Source organism: Acomys russatus, chromosome 16, assembly GCF_903995435.1.
Source record: "Acomys russatus chromosome 16, mAcoRus1.1, whole genome shotgun sequence".
NCBI classification, from domain to species: domain Eukaryota; kingdom Metazoa; phylum Chordata; class Mammalia; order Rodentia; family Muridae; genus Acomys; species Acomys russatus.
The window spans coordinates 33,238,634-33,261,531 of NC_067152.1; the positions used below are offsets into that span (position 1 = coordinate 33,238,634).

The 22,898-nt window shown below is 42.9% G+C and overlaps 1 protein-coding gene across 2 annotated transcripts; it reads right to left on the bottom strand.

Moving 5' to 3' along the window:
* Positions 1 to 115: 115 nt before the first annotated feature.
* Nol11 (nucleolar protein 11) lies at positions 116 to 22,631 on the bottom strand. 2 transcript variants are annotated; one of them, XM_051158943.1, is made up of 18 exons: positions 22,457 to 22,631; positions 20,312 to 20,425; positions 20,146 to 20,202; positions 18,111 to 18,259; positions 16,616 to 16,673; positions 14,619 to 14,763; positions 13,580 to 13,768; positions 12,107 to 12,183; positions 10,456 to 10,579; positions 10,075 to 10,160; positions 7,987 to 8,061; positions 6,914 to 7,095; positions 4,572 to 4,697; positions 4,173 to 4,364; positions 3,240 to 3,318; positions 2,644 to 2,736; positions 1,094 to 1,201; positions 116 to 698 (listed from the first exon to the last, which is right to left on the bottom strand). In XM_051158943.1, the coding sequence occupies exons 1-18, from the start codon at positions 22,595 to 22,597 to the stop codon at positions 582 to 584; spliced, it is 2,112 nt and encodes a 703-aa protein (XP_051014900.1). In that variant the 5' UTR covers positions 22,598 to 22,631; the 3' UTR covers positions 116 to 581. The 2 variants fall into 2 exon arrangements, with proteins under 2 accessions (XP_051014900.1, XP_051014899.1); XM_051158942.1 differs by having other exon boundaries at positions 117 to 698; positions 4,173 to 4,424.
* Between the last annotated feature and the right edge of the window lie 267 nt (positions 22,632 to 22,898).

The following is a 22,898-nucleotide window of genomic DNA, read 5'->3' on the forward strand; positions in this document are numbered from 1 at the left end:
CAGGGGAGAGATGGCAGGAGGCAGCACACACTATGTTGGCTTGGAGTCCCGAGTGCTCCACAATACAGAGTTGGAACAGCTTCTGACTGAAACACATTCCCCCATGATTCACTCTTAGAGATAATTTGCTTCTTTTATTAAAAGAAAAACTATTAAAATACATAAGAAATTAGACTTTTATCAGTATGCAAATAAGTTTACTTAAAATCAGCTCAAAAAGGTTCATAACCTCCTTCTATGGATGTGTGTGGAACCTGTAGCACACTGAGGAATGGTGACACACGATGGTCCAGGTCCTCACACTTCTCTCTAGACACTGATGGATACAAACCAAACTTCTTTCCATGGATGAAGAAGCAGATTCATATAAAGGATTCCATCAAGCCAGGCGTGGTGGCACACACCTTTAATCCCAGCATTCTGGAAGGTAGAGGCAGGCGGATCTCCATGAGTTTGAGGCAAGCCTGGTCTACATAGTGAGCTCCAAGACAGCCAGGGCTACATAGTGAGAAGCGTCTCAAAAAAACCAAACCAAAAAGATGGAGAACTCCATAAATGTCCATGAAGGGAAAGCCCCGCCATCAAAAGAGCTCCAGCACTTCAATGGAGTAGAGTCCTCTGCTGCTCTTCTCTTGGTTTAATTTCTGCAGCTCCCGGAAACTTACTTCAATCTTGTTGAGCTCGGAATAGATGGAGATCTGAGGAAGACAGACTCAGTAACGTCACATACCCACATTAGCACGCCCTCAGCCTACCAAGCCTACCAACCGCTCTGCAGACATCTCTGTTGTCTGGCTAATGAATCAAGGGTTCCAAGTATGCATCGTCCCTTTCCCATGAGCTAATTCCCACATCTTCACATCAAACTTTAAAGATAAGTTGTATGGATTATACATATGTTAATGGCATTGCTAGAAATAAGCCGCTCCCCCTTGGACTTGCAGGGTGTGAAGAGAGAACCAATTCTCTAAAAGTGTGCTCCAACCTACACACTCATGCTCTGGGGCACACACCCACAGACTCACTCAAATTAAATTATTAACCTGCAGTATTAAAGAACTACAAACCTAAGGGGAAAAAAACACCCACAAACCTGAGATTTCACAAAATTGTAAAGATTAAGCAAGAGTCTTTTTGCTTCTGGGATCATTAAGACAACAGTAAAATTAGCATCTAGAAGCAGGCATATCCAATCCATAATCTGCAGAGAGATGCAGAAAGATTAATCCATTAATTCAAGTCTTTTTTTTTTTTTTGGTTTTTCGAGACAGGGTTTCTCTGTGTAGCCTTGGCCATCCTAGACTCACTTTGTAGACCAGGCTGGCCTCGAACTCACAGCAATCCGCCTGCCTCTGCCTCCTGAGTGCTGAGATTAAAGGCGTGCGCCACCACGCCCGGCGCCTTCTTCTTCTTCTTCTTTTTTTTTTTAAGATTTATTTATTTATTATTATGTATACAGTATATTATTATGTATACGTATTATGTATACAGTGCTCTGCCAGCAATATACACCTGTAGCCCAGGGGAGGGCATCAGATCTCATTATAGATGGTTGTGAGGCACCATGTGGTTGCTGGGAATTGAACTCAAGACCTCTGAAGAGCAGTCAGTGCTCTTAACCTCTGAGCCATTTCTCCAGCCCCTAATTCAAGTATTTCATTGTCTCAAACTCAAAAAAAAGAAATTATTTTGTTTTGCTTTGCTTTCTTGAGACAGAGTTTCTCTGTGTAGCCTTGGCTGTCCTGGACTCACATTGTGTTTTGTTTTTCTGAGACAGAATTTCACTCTGTAGCCCCAGATTCCCAGCACTTGGGAGGCAGAGGCAGGTGGCTCGCTGTAAGTTTAAGGCCAGCCTGGTCTACAAAAGCAAGTCCAGGACAGCCAGGACTATTACATAGAGAAACTCTGTCTCAAAAAACCTTAAAAAAAAAAAAAAAAAAAAAAAAAAAAAAAAAAGAACATGATTTCTCTGTGTAGCTCTGCTTTAATTCGAACTCACTCTGTGGATCAGGGTGGCTTCTACCTGCTTCTGTTGGGATTAAAGGTGTGTGCCATCCTGTCCAGCTAAAAAAAACCTTAATGTTGATTATCTCTAAGTGGGCCCAGAGGAGTAGAAGTGCAAAGTTTATTTATTTAGTTTTTTTTTTTTTTTTTTTTTTTTGTAGACAGGGTTTCTCTGTGTAGCCTTGGCTGTCCTGGACTTGCTTTGTAGACCAGGCCTGCCTCTGCCTCCTGAGTGCTGGGGATTAAAGGCGTGCACCACCACCGCCCGGCTAGTTAGTTATTTTTGAGGCAAAGTGTCACATGAGACCTCATTATGAAGATCAGACTTGTCTTGAGTTTATAGAGATCCATCTGCTCCTGACTTTTAAAAATTAAGATCAAAGGCATGTACTACCACAGCTGGTCCCAAAGTTTACTTTTTGAAAGTTTTGTGATATTGAAACTTCCAACTACAATGATGACTTTGGAATTTTTTATAGCCCCGAACTATGGCTCTAGGTATTCATCTACTAAACAGAAGCCCTCTCCAACCCAACAGTGTGAGCAGGAGGGAAGGGACAGCAGGGAGAAATCAGCTATGGGACTCTGAGGTTGACACTGCATGCAAGGTTTCTGTACAAAGGCAAAAAGGTGTCTGACCTGGCTCACAGTTGGCGGGCTTTTTCCAGGAAGAGTCATAGTAGCATTGCCACTACACTTCAGATAGAGGAAATACAAATACTGGAGAAATAGCTGTGTGAGGGAAAAAAAAAGAGGAGCATAAATTACCACCAGGTAGAAAAATGTTCTCTACAAATAAACCCAAGAGATAGTAGAAAAAATAATTTATGAAGCTGTTCGATTAAATTATCCAGCAAACAAATGTGACAGGTCTCTGGTGACAGAAACCAGTCCTTGTTACCACCAAGAAGCTTCTTAAGTTAGGTAGGACAGGGGACAAGGAGCTCAGGTCAGTGAACGACAGGCAACAAAGACTTTCTCCTCTCTCTTCTCAGTTCTTTTCAGTGTCTTTTCAATGGTAACTGGTCTAACCTGGTTTCCAAGTATGGCAGAAAGAACACACCAAGTCTATCACCCCCAAATCACCCTAGTTTCCTGAGCAATCTTCACTATGTGTGGACCTCTCTTTTGCATATGGAAGTATCCTGCAGTGTTTAGATGGCCTGCTAACAGCTCAGAACTAATCAGCGCAGTTAAGCCAGAAATACAAGGCACAGGATGTGCAGGACACTTACTGTGATGTGCTTGGCAGGGATGTCTTTCAAGTGCGGCAGAAGGAAGGGCTCACTATATGCTGAATGAAGGACTGCATTTCTACTAGGGACTAAAGGAAAATCCTTGATAGACGAAAGGCTATATTTCTGTGAGTCGGTGGTCCCTTCGTTGGTTTAGAAGGGGTCTATCACCAATACTTTCCTATTGTCAGAGATCAGGAACACTGCTTATTTGTAAACAATACTTTTTAGCTGGGCGTGATACATGCCTGTGATCCCATCACTCAGGAGACAAGAGGCAGGAGGATTTCTGTGAGTTCCAGGCCAGTCTGTTCTACAAAGAGAGTCCAGGACAGCCAAGGCTACACAGAGAAACCCTGTCTCAAAAAACTAAAAAAAAAAAAAAAAAAAAAAAAAAAAAAAAAAAAAAAATAGGCCAAGCACAATATGGTGGCACACACCTGCTATCTTGGCACTCAGGAAGTAGAGACAAGAGGATATCAATGCCGTCCTTGGCTATATAAGCCACAACTCAGAACAAAATTAAACTAAAAGAAACAATAAAAGAAGCTCCAAAGAAAACAGATATAAATGGCTAGGAAAGGCAGCTCTGAAATAGACAGTTTATAAAGTATGCACAGAAGCATAAGTGTAATCCACTCAAACACACACAGTCAGAGAGGACAGTTTTAATAAATTAATTGAAAGTAGCATTGGTGCAAGGCCAGGCTGGTCTACAAAGAAAGTCCAGGTCAGCCAAGGTTAACACAGAGAAACCCTGTCTCAAAACAAACAAACAAACAAAAAGAAAGAAAGAAAGAACGCAGCATTGAATAGAATCCATTTCAAGTACATACTGAAAAACAGGAAAAAACAACCATATCTTCATTACTGCTTAGCATGTAAGTACGTCCCTGATGGACACAGTGCGATGGAACCCATTTGGAAGGATACAGCAGAGTGGCTCGTTTTGGTGACACAGGACATGAAGTCACAGGGAATGAGATGGTCTCCTGTGTTGCATCTCCAGCCTTTTTGCTTAATTGCTGACTGTCTTTACTGCAGCCACTGTCTTCGGGACTGAAGCCATTTTGAGCAATTTCAGTTTGCTCTTCCATTTCCTCTTCCCCATCTTGTATGACGTCACTATAATCAAAAACTGACTCCACATTGATAGTAATGTCTCGGAGACAGTCATCAGCAATGCTACGATGTTAATTGAAAGCAAGAGGTTAATTCTTTTCACTATTTGAACTTCTGAAAGTTCAGTTTCTAAGCATTCAACATTTTAGAAGTCAGTAAGTCACGGATTTAAATGGCACCAAGGGAATGAAAACACAAGCCCTAACTTACCTCAAGAAAAGTTTTAAGCAAGCACAGGTGGTAGACTCAGGAATGTCAGGGAACTGCTGCAGACACAGCTGTAACATCTGCACGTCCCTGTGCTCTAGGGCAATCTCCATCAAGCCAGGGCACAAGCTGAGACCGGAAAGTAAGACAATTAATAAAAAACTTGATAAAGGGCTGGAGAGATGGCTCAGAGGTTAAGAGCACTGGCTGCTCTTCTAAAGGTCCTGAGTTCAATTTTTAGCAACAACCCATAGTGATTTGGTGCCCTCTTTTGGCCTACAGGTAGGCAAAACATGTATACATTAAAAAAAAAAGTTAAGCGGGCGTGGTGGCGCACACCTTTAATCCCAGCACTCGGGAGGCAGAGGCAGGCGGATCGCTGTGAGTTCGAGGCCAGCCTGGTCTACAAAGTGAGTCCACGATAGCCAAGGCTACACAGAGAAACCCTGTCTCGAAAAAACAAAAAAAAAAAAAAAAAACCAAAAAAAAAAAACAAAACAAGGTCCAAGACAGCCAGAGCTGTTACATAGAGAAACCCTGTTTCGAAAAACAAACAAACAAAGTTGAGAAAAAGCCAGGCATGGTGGCACACACCTTTAATCCCAGCACTCGGGAGGCAGAGGCAAGTGGATCGCTGTGAGTTCGAGGTCGGCCTGGTCTACAAAGTGAGTCCAGGCCAAGTAAGGCTACACAGAAAAACCCTGTCCCAAAAAACCAAAAAAAAAAAAAAGTTCAGACAAAATATTTACTCTACAAATGTCTTCCCTGTATGTGTACCTGTGTACCACATGTATGTACGCCTGTGTACCACATGTGTGCCTAGTGTCTATAAGAGCGCACTAGGTTCCCTGGTACTTGTGAGCTGCCAAGTAGCTGCCGGGAAAATAAAGCCAGGTGCTTTGCAAAAAGAGCAAGTGCTTTCTAGCGCCACTTTTTAAAAAAAGAGGGGGTCACTAAGAGATTCAGGCTGCCTTGGCCTACTGACTGTTAGATCACAGGCATGCAGCCTCACCGCTGCCTTAGTTCCTCCCTTATTTTCTTTTTTTGAGACAAGGTTTCCCTGTTTAACAGCCCCGGCTGTCCTGAAACTGGACTTGTAGACCAGGCTGGCCTCCAACTCAGAGATCCCGCTGCTTCTGCCTCCTACGTGCTTGGACTAAAGGTGTGCACCACCACGCCTGGTGTCTTTAAGGTTCTTTACTAGCAGCTGGGGTAGACTATGTGGCTCTTAGGTTGAGGGTACAATGTAAATGAGTTTGGTATTTGGGTTTCAAATGCAGTGAACAGCTCAAGGGAAAGCGTGGGAACCTAAAAACAGCAATGCTGAGAGAGATGGGCACAGCGGAACAAGAGACTCTTAGGAACTGAGCTATGGGCCATTTGTGTGGTATTCTGACCAAGAACCTGGCCTCCTTCTGTCCACTTCCTTAGAACATACATGAAGCTCAACTGGGCAATAGTTGACTCGTTTGTTTCCTAGAGGAAATGTAAAAGGAGATCATTTAGTGCTGGGTGTGGTGGTGCACGGACGCCTGCAACCCTAGGACTCAGGGAGCTGTGTCAGTTCAGTTTAGGGCCACCAGAGCTACACAGAAAAACCCTGTCTCCAAAAACAAAAAACAAACAAAAATCATCTAGTTTGATACTGAGAAGCCATCTGTAACTATTAAAGAAATCAATGTCATTAACCAGAAACCTTTTATTACACTTGACAATAAGAAAGCTGTCCCAAGGGCAAACTCCATCCCTCTGAGGCTCTACCTAGTGAATACACAGGCTCATTTAAAGGGAATCTAAGCCGAAGAAGATCCCTGCTCCTCAAATGCAACTGCCTAGCACCAGCACCAAGGAGCTGATCGAGCTGTCATCCAAGCCGCACCTTATCCAGGCAATAACGGTCTGAGGCCAAAGAGGCCAGCAATGTGTGGCAGGGCTGAGTTCCTACAAAGGGGTTCACACGCCCACTGCGTGAGGCTGAGGAGGTGAGGTCTATGTGTTGAAGCCCATGTCACCACAGGCACAGGATAGGGAACTAGACTACAAGCACACCTAGATGACAACCTTTCTGGTTGTGTGTGTGTGTGTGTGTGGTGGAGACGAAACTCTTGCTACTTCTTTCTTTACCCCTCACGCCTCGGACTGCAGGTGGGCTGTCATACCCCACTATACTGCTACTAGGTTCTGGGAGGCCACACTCCAGCCCTGATATTTACTCACTGAGCACCTCCTCGTGAACATTTTTACATAGGGGGAAAAAAAAAAAACAAAAACAGAAACAAAAAATCCACAAGTATAAAAAAACAAGGTTAAAAATGCTGACTATCAAGTGTGAGACACGTATCTACCTGTAGGAAAGCACGTGTGTTTGGATGAGCTGCATCAGACAGTTCCGGGGATAAAATGATTGTTCTGCTTTGCATCTTCCCAGAAGCCCCGCCACTATATCCCCAATTACAGTATGAAAGTCAGGTGTTGACTTAGCCAAGAATTTTCGTAGTTCTACTTCAATGTGTTTTTCCGAATCTTTCTGAAAGAGTAGAATTAATGAAATTTAGTTTGGTACATTAAGAAATGTCATTCTGAACTAAAAATAAGTCTATCAGCACATTTTGTCAAAAGATGTAATATCCATGCAACCCACTAAAGCAAGATGACATTAAATTACACACGAGAACACACACACATAGACACAGTCTGCAAAAGAGGAAAAATACAAGGGTTTATAAACCCAGATACTCAGAGTCTACATTACAAACATGGTGCAGAGTATGAGATACAGGAGGGCAGCGCCAGATCACTAATTCGTCAGATAGTAGAGTCAACTAAGGTGGTTGAAAATACACAATACAAATGTTGACCATAGCTAACGTTAAACCTTACGACATGTAGAATGGGGCTGGAGAGATGGCTCAGCAGTTAAGAGTACTTGCTGCTCTTGCAGGGAAACTGGGTTCAATTCCCAGGACCTGTTTAGTAGCTTAACTTCCTAGACATTCTGGTGGTGCGCGTTCATACGCACAAAATAACTGGATAGGGTTCTTCATCCCACCTTTGTTTGGGTCCCGTGAGAAAAGTGCCTTTACCCACTGACCCATCTCAAGAGCCCCATTTCCAATTTTCTTTCTTTCTTTTTTTTTTTTTTTTTGTTTTTTGTTTTTTGAGACAGGGTCTCTCTGTGTAGCCTTGGCTGTCTTGGACTTACTTTGTAGACCAGGCTGGCCTTGAACTCACAGAGATTCACCCACCTCTGCCTCCCAAGTCCTGGGATTAAAGGTGTGCGCCACCATGCCCAACCCCCAGTTTTCTTTTTTTTAAATTTATCTTTATTACCCTACACAGTGAGTTCTAGGATAGTGAAGGCTACCCAGAGAAACCCTGCCTTGAAAAACAAAAAAACCAATCAACCAACCAAAATTACCTTTATTATTAATAAAAGTTGCTTGAATCCTGGAACTTCTGGTTGTAAATTTGTTTCAATTTTTTTTCTCCTTGGCTGTAAGTAAATTGATTGATTAGGTTTTCAAAATAATGCAAAAGACCTATCTAAAATTTAGAAGACTACAAAACAAACAAGCATACTAGGTATGATCATATTCTTTTTTTGTTGTTATTATTTGTTTTTTGAGACAGGGTTTCTCTGTGTAACCTTGGCTGTCTTGGATTTGTAGACCAGGCTGACCTTGAACTCATAGTGATCCATCCGCCAGCCTCTGCCTCCTGAGTACAGGGATTAAAGGTGTGCGCCACCATGCCTGGCTTCATATTTTTAAGAAAATATAAAAAGGGCTGGAGAGATGGCTCAGACGTTAAGAGCACTGTCTGCTCTTCCAAAGGTCCCTTGAGTTCAATTCCTAGCAACCACAGGGTGGCTCATGACCGTGTGTAATGAGATCCAGTGTCTTCTTGTGGCCGGCAGGCACACATGCGGACAGAATATTATATAAATAATAAATAAATCTAAAAAATTAAAAAATTAAAAAATAAAAAAGGTAATTAGTTTTTTGGGTTTTTTTTGGTTTTTTTTTTTTTTTTTTTTTTTTTTTTTTTTTTTTTTTTGGATACAGAATCTCTCTATATGGTCTGAAACTTGCACAGACCAGGCTTGCCTCAAACTAAAAAATATCTACCTGCCTTTGCCGTCTGAGTCCTGGGATTAGAGTCATGTGCCATCATGCTCAGCTAGTGTTCATTGTTGTCTACATGTATGCATGTGTAGTATGTTAAGTGCCTGGTCCCATGGAGGCCAGGAGAGGGAGTTAGATCCCCTGAACTGGAGTTATAGATGGTTTTGAGCTGCCATGTTGATGCCAGGAACAAACTCTGCTCCTTTATAAGAGCAGCCAGTACTCTTTTTTAAAAAATTTTATTTATTTATTATTTATACAGTGTTGTGCCTGCCTGCATGTATGTACACCTGCATGCCAGAAGAGAGCATAGGATCACATTATAGATGATTGTGAGTCACCATGTGGTTGCTGGGAATTGAACTTAAGACCTTTTGAAGAGCAGCCAGTGCTTTTAACCTCTGAGCCATCTCTCCAGCCCCAATCACATATTCTTAAAAACAAGCTTTATTATAAATAAAATGTTTTATTTATTTGGTTTTTCTGTGTAAGAGCCTTGGCTGTCCTAGACCCACTTTGTAGACCAGGCTAGTTTTGAACTCATAGACCTCTCGAGTACTGGGATTAAAGGCATGAGCCATTCTTGCCTGGCATAAAGTACTTTTATTACAACTTTGAAATTAAATACATTAAAGTGTGGTGGGTTTTTTTGTTTGTTTATTTGTTTGTTTTCTGAGACAGAGTTTCTCTGTGTAGCCTTCGCTGTCCTGGACTCCCTTTGTACAGTTTTTGTTTTTTTTTTAAACTTAGGCTGGTCTGGAACCTATTACATAGTCCAGGCTGGCCTCAAACTTGCAATCCTCCCTACTTGGCCTCCTAATCACCGGAATTAGAGGCATCCAGCTTTAGTTTTAGGCTTTTGTTTTTGTTTTAAACTTAAACTAAAACCTCTATACCCAGGAGGGAATTACTGGTAATTGCAAATTGGCCTCTTTTCCTACCTGGGACTTAGTTAATACCACACACACCCTTAAATATTAAAACACACTAGGGCTGGAGAGATCGTCCAGTATTATCACCGAGAACATTTGCTGCACTTGCAGAGGACCTGAGTCTGGTTCCCAGCACCCACACGGCAGTTCAAAACCACCTATAACTCTAGTTCCAGGGGACCTGACTTTTTTCTCACATCCGCTGGTAGAGTACATGCATAACTGGGTCCTTAAACATAAAACAAATAATATTAAAAAAAAAAAAAAAACAGCTAGTTTTGCCAAGTATCACTTTGGATAAAAACTACAATGTCACAATGCTGAAGTCCTATTACTGAGATGAAGATGTAAGAGGCACACAGATATTTTAAGCTAATAAAGCCTTTTCCTATTTTTTTTTTTTTTTTTGAACATTCACACTAACATTTCTCATTCAGCTAATGAACTTACAGTTTTTGACTGCTCTGCACTGCAGGACCCAAGTTCATATCCTGAACACGTTTCCCAGTTTACAAAATGGGGCATGGAATGAGTGCCTAAGGAAACACAAAACAAATTACTGGACTATTTGACCTAACAGCATCAAATTCAAGAGCAAAATAAAACTAATTATGCACAATTTATGAGAGTTTTCAAACTAGGCAATGGTGGTACACTCCTTTAATTTCAGCACTAGCTAGGCAGAAGCAGGTAGATCTCTGAGATAGAAACCAGAGTAAGTGCTAGGATAGTAAAGGCTACACAGGGAAAGCCTATCTAGAAAAACCCAAAGGAAAAAAAAGAAATCGGGTACTAATAAAATGGTCTGAGTTGACAAAATCAAAATCCTACCTGACTCTTGAGTAGGCTTGAGCTTTCCAAGAGCGCTGGCTAGAGATGACACTTCACACTTGTACGGAATCACAGTTAGACACTTTCCATGTAGCATAAATAGTATTTCCCCATGATACCAGAGCTGGAAAAAGCAGCACACATTTTTCTGAGGTCCGACTCTACAAAAGCCAGTAACCAATTAGCATGCATTCATTGCATCAAATGATGCCTTTCATTTTATTTCACACACAATCGCCTGCCCTTGACCCTCGTTTACTGCCCCACCCACTCCCTCCTGTTGCTCAGCTTCTTTCCTCATCCCTGTTCCACTCTCATGCCTTATACAAATTTAAGTCTCGTTTCAGCAATGAAATAAAACTCCAATTTTTAAAAAATTTCACCTACTTTTCCTATAAATGACATTTTATTCTTCCTTATGACTTAAGTTCCATTATGTAACACGTATCACATTGTATTCAGCCACTGATGGGCATACAGGCTGCCTCTTTAACTCAGCGTTACCATGTAACAGCAACACTTCATGAGCTATCTCAGAACAAGACTGGGTTTCACTATGCAGCTCTGGCCATCCTGGAAGGCACAGGCAGATCAGGGCTGGCCTGCAACTCAAGAGATCTGCTGGCCTATGCCTCTAGAGTGCTGGGATTAAAGGTGTGTGTCACAATTGCCCTGAAAATATTTAATTCTTTAAGTAATTTCATGGTAATATTTACTATATAAAGGCTAATTTATTAGAAATAGTTAATAGGTTTAATACACAGAAAATAAAATGCTCAGGAATGGAGAGATGGCTCAGTGGTTAAGAGCACTGTCTGCTCTTCCAAAGGACCTAGGTTCAATTCCAAGCACATGGTAGCTCACAACTGTCTATAACTCCAGTTTCAGGTGATCTGACACCCTCACACCAATGCATATAAAATAAAATTAGATAAATTAAAAAAAAAATCAAATAAAATGCTCAAACAAAAGAAGAGCTAAAAACAAACGAATTGTTCTACTCTGATCTAAAATGTAGTACTTTGAAAGTCATACAGAGATGGGCAGTGTTGTTGCCCACTTTTAATCCCAGCACTCTAGAGGCAGAGGCAGATGCCAGCCTGGTTTACAGATCAAGTTCCAAAACATCCAGAGCTAAATAGACAAACCTTGTCAAAAAAAAAAAAAAAAAAAAAAAAAAAAAAGAAAGAAAGAAAGAAAGAAAAGAATAAGCTGTTAAAACAAAAACTCAACCAATGTAATCTCTTTGGTAAAAAGTAAATTATACCCAGGTGTGGTGGTGCATGTTTTTAATCCAGCATTTGGAAGGCAGAGGCAGGCTGGTCTCTGAGTTCGAGGACAGCCTGGTCTACAAAGTGATCCAGGAGAGCCAGGGCTATTATATAGAGAAACTCTGTCTCAAAAAACCAAAAAATAAAAAATAAGTCAATGCTACTTCTAGTTTTCTTCAGAGGACAGTTAACAGAAACTTAAGCAACCAGCAGCAGGAAGGTATACACCTAAAGCTCTGGCACTCAGGAGGCTACGGCAGGAGAACTGCAAATGTGAGGCCACCCAGGGCTACATAGCAACACCTTACCTCAACCAACAACCCAAACCTGAACAAAACAAAAACCCATAACAAACAAAGTAAGGAAAAACCCGAACATACTTGCCCACTGGTTCCTTGTGGCAGCTCTTTTGATGTCTGCAATGTTTGAAACTTTATGTTCCATATGGAGAGGCAATCTATAATGTAAGTTACAAAAAGTTCAGAAACAGACCTAAATATCTACAAATATGGCTACACAGAGAAACTCTGTCTCAAAAAAACAAAACAAAACAAAAACCCCCCAAAATAAATAAATAAATAAAAAGCAAGATGGGGCTAGAGATATGGCTCAGAGGTTAAAAGCACCCTCTGCTCTTGCAGAGGTCCTGAGTTCAATTCCCAGCAACCACATGGTGGCTCATAACCATCTATCATGAGATCTGGTGCCCTCTTCTGATGTGCAGGTGTATATGCAGGCAGAACACTGTATATGTAATAAATAAATCTTAAAAAAAAAAAAAAAAAAAGCAAAATGAGTAAACTGCCAGAGGAATTCAAACAAATGAGACACAAGATAAGTAGGAAGTAGAGTGGACAAGCTCCAAGGGAAAATTAAAATGGCAGACAATCAAGAAAGAAGAGCCCTGAGTTGGAGAGATGGCTCAGAGGTTAAAAGCACCGCCTGCTCTTCCAAAGGTCCTAAGTTTAATTCCTAGCAACCACATAGTGGCTCACAACCATCTATAATGTTATCTGATGCCCTCTTATGGAGTGCAGGTATACATAATAAATAAATATAATAAAAGAAAATAAAAAAGAAGAGCCCAGGACCAGAACCAGATGACCTCAGCACTGAATTCCAATAGTCATAAAATCAGCACCAGACCCTTTTAGAATATAGAAGAAATAAGTCCTAACCCTCTAGTAAATCCGTATTACCCCAAGACCAAAGCCAACACACATGCAGGCATGCATGCTCACATGAACACACACAGAGAGGCATGCACTAATAGCACAAATAGTAAAACTTAGAAAAGTTGCAGGCATAAAAGCAACACATAGGCCGGGTGGTGGTGGCGCACACCTTTAACCCCAGCCCTTGGGAGGCAGAGGTAGGTGGACCTCTGTGAGTTCGAGGCCAGCCTGGTCTGAGTCCAGGACAGCCAAGGCTACACAGAGAAACTCCATCTTGAAAACAAAACAACAACAAAAACCAAAACAAAACAAAACAAAACAAAAAACCAAAAAACCCCAACACATAAAACCAGCTAAGTTTCTACAGCCGATAAAGGGAAGCTCTGAAAAGGAAATGTTTATATTAACATTTAAAAGAATAATTTAACCAAGGAGGGAAAGGGCTGAGGGCACAGTAAAGGCCCCAATAAGGAAGACATAAACAGATGGAGTCCATGAGGTGGAAGTGGCACTGGCATGGGGCACACACCTGTCGCCCTAGCGCTTGGGGAGCTGGGGTAGGAGGATCTTGGGATCAAGGCCAGCCTGGGCGACACAGGGGGATTCTGCTGAAAACAAGGAGAGATGACAGAGACGAGAGGCTGAACGCTAACTTTGACTGTTAGGTGATCTCATTACCCTTAGAAGCTGGAAGTGGAGGTCCCAGGACGGCTATGTGGTCTTGATCCAGGAAGGTGAGGGCCAGACCATTTCGAGCACCACCAGACACAACTGCCTTGAGCATCAGTGCTCTACCTAACCTCTGATTTTTTTCTGTGTCACTTGAATACATTGGTATCAAGGTTTCATATATACACCCATCAGAGCCTGTTGGGAGAAAGTATTTGTTGTTTATTAATGGGAAAAGGACAGTTTGTATTTACTGTAGTTAAAGGTATTAGGGTGTTTCTAAGACTATAAATCCATAAATAACACAACTGTAACGCTGAACAATTGTATCACTCTAGGCTATCTCTCAACAGATATATTAAAATTTTTATAAATGGGGTCAGTAAAATGGCCTGCAAGGTACAGGCACCAAACACGACAGCCTGAGCATGATCACTGACGCCCACACAGTGGAGGGAGAGAACTGCAAGTTGTTCTCTGGCCTCAAAATGGAAGCCAAGGCACAAACACAGAAGAGTACACACTACATAATGCCAGAGCATTGTGTGTAAGTGTAGGGGAAACATTGGAGGTGTAACTCAATTGGTAAAAATGCTTGCCTACTGTTTGGTCCCTAGCACACATAAAACCAGGCACGGCTGAACACACTGTAGTCTCAGCACCTGGAAGGCAGAGGCAGGAGGATCAGAATGGTCATCCTTAGCTACGTGTAACTTTTTTTTTTTCCCTGAGGCAGGGTTTCTTTGTGTAACAGAACCCTGGCTGTCCTGGACTTGCTTTGTAGACGAGGCTGGTCTCAAACTCAGAGATCTGCATGCCCCTGCCTCCTAAGTGCTGGGATTATAGGCATGTATCGCAATGGCCAGTTTGTGACTTTAAAAACAAAACAAAAAAAAAGGTATTGTATTATTTGTCGTTGTTTATGGTAAACTTAACAAAAAATTCCTATGATGGCCATGGAGGAAAACTGCAGAAGCTTAGGAATCTACATCAAGTACAACCCTCTAACAACCTCCTATTACCAACTGTGACATTAAAGAAAACTTACTTAGCGACACCAGGGAGATGAATTTCCCATCCAAACGTGCAGTAAAATTTGGTTTAACAGTGTTTTCTTGTTTTCCAAGTAAGAGTGTGTATTTGCTTAAGGTGTGTGATTTGCACAACTGTACGTAAGCAAAATAATTCTCATGCTGCAAAACAAAAAAAAATATTTTATAAATATTGGACTTTAACTAACTTTAGTTAAACATTAAAATTAGAAGTTATTGCTCCGTTCTAATGACTTCAACAAATACTTAAAAACTGCTTGCAACAAGTTCCAGGCTACTAAGGACGGCAGAGAAGCTTGGGAAGCAGGAGCTGTGCTGCTGCTATATCCCCACCCTTGTCCTTTAAAACAAGTGCATCATGCATCGCCTTCCTCAGCCAGTACATGTTTTATTCTATTTATTTATTTGTTTGCTTTTTGAGGCAGGGTTTCTCTGTGTAGCCTTGGCTTTGTAGACCAGGCTAGCCTTGAAGCCATAGTGCCCTGCCTCTGCCTCCCCAGTGCTGGGATTACAGGTGTGTGCCACTTGGTTCCTCCTTTGTCTTTTGAGACACGGTCTCGCTATGTAGCACAAGCTGACCGTAATCTCTTCATCTTCCTGCGCCATTCTCCCAAGTGTTTGGGATTATGGAATGTTGTAATTATAGGCATGGCTTCAGTTAAATTTACAATGTTGGCTTAATTTTGTCCTTAAGGAAATATCACGATGGGTACCGCTGGGTAGCAGAGGACCTGGGGACCCCCGGCTCAGCAGCCGTCGCAGGCTATGGTGGCTTGTGGAAATATGGCAAAGACAAGCAACAGACCCCTGTGACCAAGTTGGACCACCTGGTCAAGGACATGAAGATCAAGTGCCTGAGGATCTGCCTGTTTTCCTTGCCATCCAGGAATCTGAGTTACTGACTTCCTGGAGCATCCCTAAAGAATGAGGCTCTAAAAATCGCACCACGACAGAAGCAGAGTAGGGATGCCAGCAGACCTGGCTCAAGGCTTATGTTGCTATTGGGGACGACAACGGTCACGTGAATCTTGGTGTTAAGCAGTCTAAAGAGGTAACTACTGCCATCTGAAGGCCCAGGGCCCTGGCCAAACTTTCCATTTTTCCTGTGTGGGAAGGGCTGATGGGAAACAAGATTTGCAAGCCCCACTGTCCAAGCATCAGCAAGGGGCTGTTACCACTATCATCTTTGATGGCATCTCCAAGACTGATAAGCTACCTGATCCCACAGCCCTGGAAAGAGACTGTGTTCACCAAGGCCCCATACTGGGCAATCTTTGACCATCTTATGAAAATCCACACTTGAGTTTACATGTAGAAGATAGAGGCTCCAGCTGTGGCTACCACATGAAGTTCCTATACCATAAAAATAAAGTAAATTAAGTCTGGTTTTAAAAAAAAGTTTGGAGGACGGTCAGTGGTGGCGCATACCTTTAATCCCAGCACTCGGAAGGCAGAGACAGGTAGATCTCTGTGAGTTTGAGGCCAGCCTGGTCTACAAAGCAAGCCCAGGACAGGAAAGGCTACATACAGAAAAACCCTGTCTCAAAAACAAAACAAAACAAAAAAAGTTTGGGACTGAAGAGATGGCTCAGAGGTTAAGAGCACAGTATCTGCTCTTCCAGAGATCCTGAGTTCAATTCCCAGCAACCACATAGTGGCTCACAAACATCTGTAATGTGATCTGGCGCCCTCTTCTGGTGCACAGGCAAACATGCAGGCAGAACACTATACATAATAATTCTAAAAAAAAAAAAAGTTCAATTTAGGCATGGAAAAATAGTTCAAACACAGAGAAACTTTGTCTTGAAAACAAACAAACAAACAAACAAACAAAAAATAGTTCAATAGGCATAGAATGGTTCAATTTAGGCATAGAACTAGCAATTTAATGTTTACAAAGAAAAAACCTTCTAAGAGAAACAAAATCACATTTTTGTTTTGAAAATAACACAGGTGACTGAAAAAAAGACCAGAAATTGAAGATGTCACTTACATTTTCAGTAATAAAAATTAAGACGGGTTGTTTAAATAACATGAAAACCTCTGACCACCTTTAAAAAAGAAAGAAAAATTAGAAAACATAAAGTCAGTTGAGAAATGTTATTTATCTATTAAGCTGAAATAACTATTACGTTTGGAGGCAGGACAGCAGGGAACTCCTACTTCAGTAACTGCAGCCACTGGCTCACAGGCTGTTAAACTTCCCAGACCATAATGAAAACTGTGAGGTTGGGGGTGAGGAGTCGGTAGTCCTTTAAGGACTTTGGGAACCAGCGCTCTTGGGGAAACGTTAGACTGTTACCTGCCTTCTAGCAACTAGGGCAGCACTGTCAGTCTGTGGCAAAATAGTGACTAGAACACAAGGTCGCCGCTCACCCCTCAGAGGCATCCATGGTCAGTCTAAGATCAAGCTGTCCACATGCTCCCTGACTCAGCACAAGTCTATGCTGTTAGGAATTTAGTTTCCACTAGGTAGAGCTGAAGAGACCACAAGAAAAATGAACAGGGAGCGTGATGAAGTAATGAGGACGGGAGAGACGAAGTCATGACAGTCCTACCACCATGTGAGCACGCTATTTACCCAGCACTATTCCAGAGCCTGGGAAAGCAGCGGCCTTAAAGCACTACCATCAATCACCTTACTACCAAGGAATGTTTTTCTTCAGGGGAAAGGGCTGTGGCTTGGCACTTGGCTATATGGCAGGAGCAAAGAGGATAGACTTCCAGCATTATCCATTTCACTCACAAAGAGCTGACTGTCCAGGTCTCTGACATGTGACTAGAACTATGGCCATTTCCTCATCATTTATTATTCCACAGGCTCACAGTCTTGGAAATTTTGCTCAGTGTCTCATAAGTGGGTGGTCCCCTTCCGCCACCCCCTCACCCCCGCCCCCCGGGCAGGATTTCTCTGTGTAGTTTTTTTGTTTGTTTTGTTTTTTAAAATCAAGGTATTAATATATAGCCCTTGCCTGCCTAGAACTTGTTATACAGACCAGACTGCCCTCAAACGCAGAGATCTGACTGCCTCTGTCTCTCCAGTACTACACCCAGTGGTAAGTGGAATTTAATTAGAGTGGTGTTGTGTCCCCCACTGCACCCCCCCCCCCGGATTCCAGGGATTAACTCTAGGTTTGAGACCTGCTAGGCAGGGCTAGGTCACTGAATTCTATCACAGCCCTTTATGTTTCTAAGCAAAAATACTTTTAAATGCAGGAACGAATGTAGTAAAGTAATTCGTAGCCAACTTTCTACTGGCAAAAATTCATAATTGAGAAGCTAGAGAGATGGTTCAGCTGTTAAGAGCCCTGGCTGCTCTTTCAGAGGACCTGGGTTCTATTCCCAGCACCCATATGGCAGGTTATAACTGTCTATATCTCCAGTTCCAAGGGATCTGCACCCTCATCTGGCCTCCTAGGGCACAGACATAAATGCACACAAAACCAAATAAAAATTTTAAAAAATCATAAGTGTGTATTGGAACTTACTTGATTACCTCCTCATCAGGTATGACAGCTTCAATGTTCTGCTGAGGCTCGGTAAGCAAGGCCTCTAGCCCACGAGCAGCACCTCTGCTGAACAGTACCAATGGTTCTGTCCTTTGTACTGAATGGATCCTATGGACCTCAGCTGACAGCTGGAAAAAATGTTCCACGTATTTTAAGTTTTACTCTAAAAGAACAGACAGACAACACAATACAGACATTTATAGCTGCTTAGCTGTGCTGTCTAGGCTGCCCTTGGTCTCATAATTCTGCTTTAGCCTCCAAGTAGCAGACATTACCAGCATGTGTGATCACACCAGGTCTGAGATCTGTTTAATCTCAGCACTCGGGAGGCAGAGGCAGGCGGATTGCTGTGAGTTTGAGGCTAACCTGGTCTACAAAGCAAGTTCCAGAACAGCCAAGGCTACACAGAGAAACTCTTATCTCAAAAAACCAAAAAGACAAAACAAAAAGCATGCATCATCATGCATGGTTAGAGCTGGAACATTTGAAATTAGTCTCATTTAAGAGGCTCGTTTTACCTCTTTAGGTCAGTAGTAGAACACACACACACACACACACACACACACACACACACACACACACACACACACAGCCAAGACTACAGAGAAACCCTGTCTCAAAAAATCAAAACAAAACAATACCCCTCAAAAAACTCTATGTATGTATGTATTTATGTACGTACGTACATACGTACATATGTATGTTTTGTTTTTCGAGGCAGGGTTTCTCTGTGTAGTCTTGACTTTCCTAGACTTGCTTTGTAGACCAGGCTGACCTCAAACTCACAGTGATTAGCCTGCCTCTGCCTCCCAAGTGCTGGGATTAAAGGCATGTGCCATTACTACACGGCTGTTATTTATTTGTTTGTTTGTTTGTTTGTTTGTTTTTCGAGACAGGGTTTCTCTGTGTAGCCTTGGCTGTCCTGGACTTGCTTTGTAGACTAGGCTGGCCTCGAACTCACAGCGATCCGCCTGCCTCTGCCTCCCGAGTGCTGGGATTCAAGGCGTGCAACACCACGCCTGGCTGATTTATATATATATATATATTTTAAAATATTTATTTATTTATTATATATACAACGCTCTCTCTGCATGTGCACCTACAGGCCAGAAAAGGGCATAGGATCACATCATACATGGTTGTGAGCCACCATGTGGCTGCTGGGGATTGAACTCAGGACCTCTGGAAGAGCAGTCAGTGCTCTTAACCGCTGAGCCATCTCTCCAGCCCTTGATTTTTATATTTTTAAGAACATTTATAGAGCCGGGCGTGGTGGCGCACGCCTTTAATCCCAGCACTTGGGAGGCAGAGGCAGGCGGATCGCTGTGAGTTCGAGGCCAGCCTGGTCTACAAAGTGAGTCCAGGATGGCCAAGGCTACACAGAGAAACCCTGTCTCGAAAAACCAAAAAAAAAAAAAAAAAAAAAAATTAAATCACCAGTGTTTGTGGGATAATAAAGCCTGCATCATCATCATCTTCTTTTTTAAAAGATTAATTTATTATGTATACAGTACCTGCCTGAATGTGTGCCTGTACACTAGAAGAGGGAACCAGATCTCACTATAGATGGTTGTGAGCCACCATGTGGTTGCTGGGAATTGAACTCAGGACCTCTGGAAGAATAGTCAGTGCTCTTAACCTCTGAGTCATCTCTCCAGCCCCTTCATCTTCTAACCTATGAACATATGAGCTGAGATGGTTATCATGAGATATAAGAAAACAGCTAGAAGGGGAAACTGACTACAACCAGGAGCTCATTTGCCCAGAGGTGATACGTAACAAATGAGCCAGGTGTGGTGGCGCACGCCTTTATAATACCAGCACTCGGGAGGCAGAGGCAGGTGGATCTTTGTGATGTCGAGGCCAGCCTGGTCTACAAGTGAGTCCAGGACAGCCAAGGCTACAAAGAGAGACCCTGTCTCAAAAAACAACAAAAAGATATGTAACAAACGTGAGATTGTGAGTTATTTCATTTCACCAACAATTAAGTATGTGAGAAAATCCAAAGACTTACTGTAGCTTTAAATACTTTATCCAGGGTTACATCTTCATTATTCCATATTCTCAAAACCTTAAATCAGAGCACACATGTTAAACAGGACTGTATTGCCTATCTACATGCCAACAATCAATACATGCAACATGTCTTATGTCACACACATTAATGTTTTCAGCTTTACCTTATGGTCATGTACCACAATATACTCTCCCGTCTGAAAGTTGCACACAGCTGGACACGTTATACACTGGCCTTGTTTCACCGACCAGCTGCCCAAGGGTTTCTGGTCAGAAACCTGGAGAAAGAATACACAACTTTTTAATCCCAGCACTCGGGAGGCAGAGGCAGGCGGATCGCTGTGAGTTCGAGGCCAGCCTGGTCTACAAAGTGAGTCCAGATGGCCAAAGCTACACAGAGAAACCCTGTCTTGAAAAACAAACAAACAAACAAAAAAAGAATACACGACTTAAGTATTCAGCTTTAGACATTTCCAGAAATTAGATGTAACAGACAAAAAGGGAAGCCCTTAAATAACAACACTGAGCATGATCTAACTTTATGAAGTACCTAACTTGACATAATGACTGATGGAGAATGACGGTTACCAGGGGCTGGGGAAGAATAGTTATGATTTCTTCTTTGTTGGACATGGTCTTTCTGTGTAGTCTAGACTGACTTCAAACTCCAGAGTGGAGAGTTATTATTTATTTTTAAGTATATGTATGTATTTATTTGTGCGTGTGTGAGCCTAAAGAACAGGTTTCAGGAGTCAGTTCTATTCGTTCTACTACGCAGATCTGGGGAACTGAATTCGGGTCATCAGACTTGGTGGCAAGTGCTGTTAGCAGCTGAGCCATCTCACCAGCCCTCAGAACTAGTACAGATTTTCAGTTTTGTAAGTTGAAGAGTTTTGGAGACAGATTATGGTGATGTCTGTACAATAATATAAATATACTTAACACTTGACTATATGTAACTTTGAAAGTTATAATGGTAAATATGATATCTTAAAAAACCCTCACAATAGCCAGGTGTGGTGGAGCAAGCCTTTAATTTAATCCCAGGACTTGGGAGGCAGAGGCAGGCGGATCTCTGAGTTTGAGCCAGCTTGGTCTACAGAGAGAGTTCCAGGACAGTCAGGGCTATTACACAGAGAATCCCTGTCTCAAACAAAAAACAAAAACCCCCCTCACAATAAGTAGGTGTGATGGCTCAAACTCGAAGTCTCAGCACTGGGGAGGCTGAGGTAGGAGAATTGTAAACTCAAAACCAGCCTGTTTTCAAAAACAAAATAAAAATCTCCAAAACAGTAAGCAAATTAATTCAAGAAATGGCTTATAAACACAATGATGCCTTTAAAGATGAATTTATCAGCTGTGGAACAGAGGTGGAAAATCAGGTTGGTGTAACTGGATCCAGTCCACCTAAGTCCTATGCAGAAACAGCCAAACTGCCCCAAAGATGAACAGTCTGAAGGGAAGTCTAAACAACAGTATAGGGAATTGTTGGCAGCTTGTCCCCAAAACGCGAAAGCAGACGGGTAACGTTTTAATGTCACAAGAAACTGTTCAGCGCTGGCTGGTGGTGGCACATGCCTTTAATCCCATCGGATTTCTCTGAGTTCAATCTACAGAGCCAGGAGAGTCAGGGCTACACAGAGAAACCCTGTCTCAAAAAACCAAAACCAAAATAACAATAACAACAGCAACAACAAACTGTTCAGAATTTTTAAACCTGCTTTGGCCGGGCGCGGTGGCGCACACCTGTAATCGCAGCCCTCGGGAGGCAGAGGCAGGCGGATCGCTGTGAGTTTGAGGCCAGCCTGGTCTACAAAGCGTGTCCAGGACAGCCAAGGCTACACAGAGAGAGGAAAGAAAAGAAAAAAAGAAAGAAAGAAAGAAAGAAAGCCTCTGCCTCTTCATCCCTCCCACCCCACGCCCCCAAAATTAAGGGGCGGAGGATGATAAAGTCGATAACACATATTTTCAACCTGTCAGTGTCATCCTTTGAAACTGAGTCTCCGCTCGACCCTTGGGCAAACGCGCCGCAAGGTGACAGAGAGCCCCTTGAATTTCTGGGAGAGAAGATGCGGAGGCACAGGTGCTCGGCGTGCCCCACGTGCACAAGACAGTGCCGCCTGCCACTCGGTCACCTGCCGGTTCCCACAGGAAAACACCTTCCGAATCTCATTCGGCGTCGCACCGCGGTGGCCGCCGGGCTCTGTCACGCCCGCCCCCGGCTTTCCTTCCCAAGCTGTGAGAAACTCAAGCCTCCCGCTCCCGGCTTCGGACCAGCCGGCCGCCCCCCCCTCCCCCGCAGACCTCACCTTGTAGAGGACGACGGTCCTGCCGCCGTCTGTCACTAGGAACTGGTCTGCTTTGTCACTCTGCTCTACACCTAGGAATCCTTCAGGCCCGGCGCCCAAGACTCCAGTAGACAGCGTGAACTCCTCTTCCAGCGTTGCCATCTTGGGCTGGCCTGCGACCCTAGCACGCCTCCCAGCAGCCTTTGCGCTTTCTCTCGCGAGAGCCAAGGGCACAAAGAGGGTGGGTCCTCGCCAAAGGAGGAAAATCAGCTCCAGCAGAACTGCGACCCCTGGCGGCCAGAAGGGGAGCGGCCGAACAACCTTCCAGTAGGTGGAGCCTAGACTACGTGCCAATGCTCGTGGCCCTCAAGGCCACGCCTCCCGGTAGAAACTGAAGGATTAGTTTAGAAAATGCCCTGGTATAAACAAACAGATTTTAAAAAGATCTAAGGTGACTCTAGGA

Excerpts from the sequence above, each read along its gene's own strand:
- Nol11 (XM_051158942.1), bottom strand. The coding sequence starts at position 22,597 with ATGGCAACGCTGGAAGAGGAGTTCACGCTGTCTACTGGAGTCTTGGGC. Across the intron at positions 16,674-18,110 it reads CCTGATGAGGAGGTAATCAA|GTGGTCAGAGGTTTTCATGT; the intron begins GTAAGTTCCAAT and ends TCTTTTTTAAAG. Across the intron at positions 10,161-10,455 it reads CAAGCCTACTCAAGAGTCAG|GCACTCATTCCATGCCCCAT; the intron begins GTAGGATTTTGA and ends GTGTTTCCTTAG.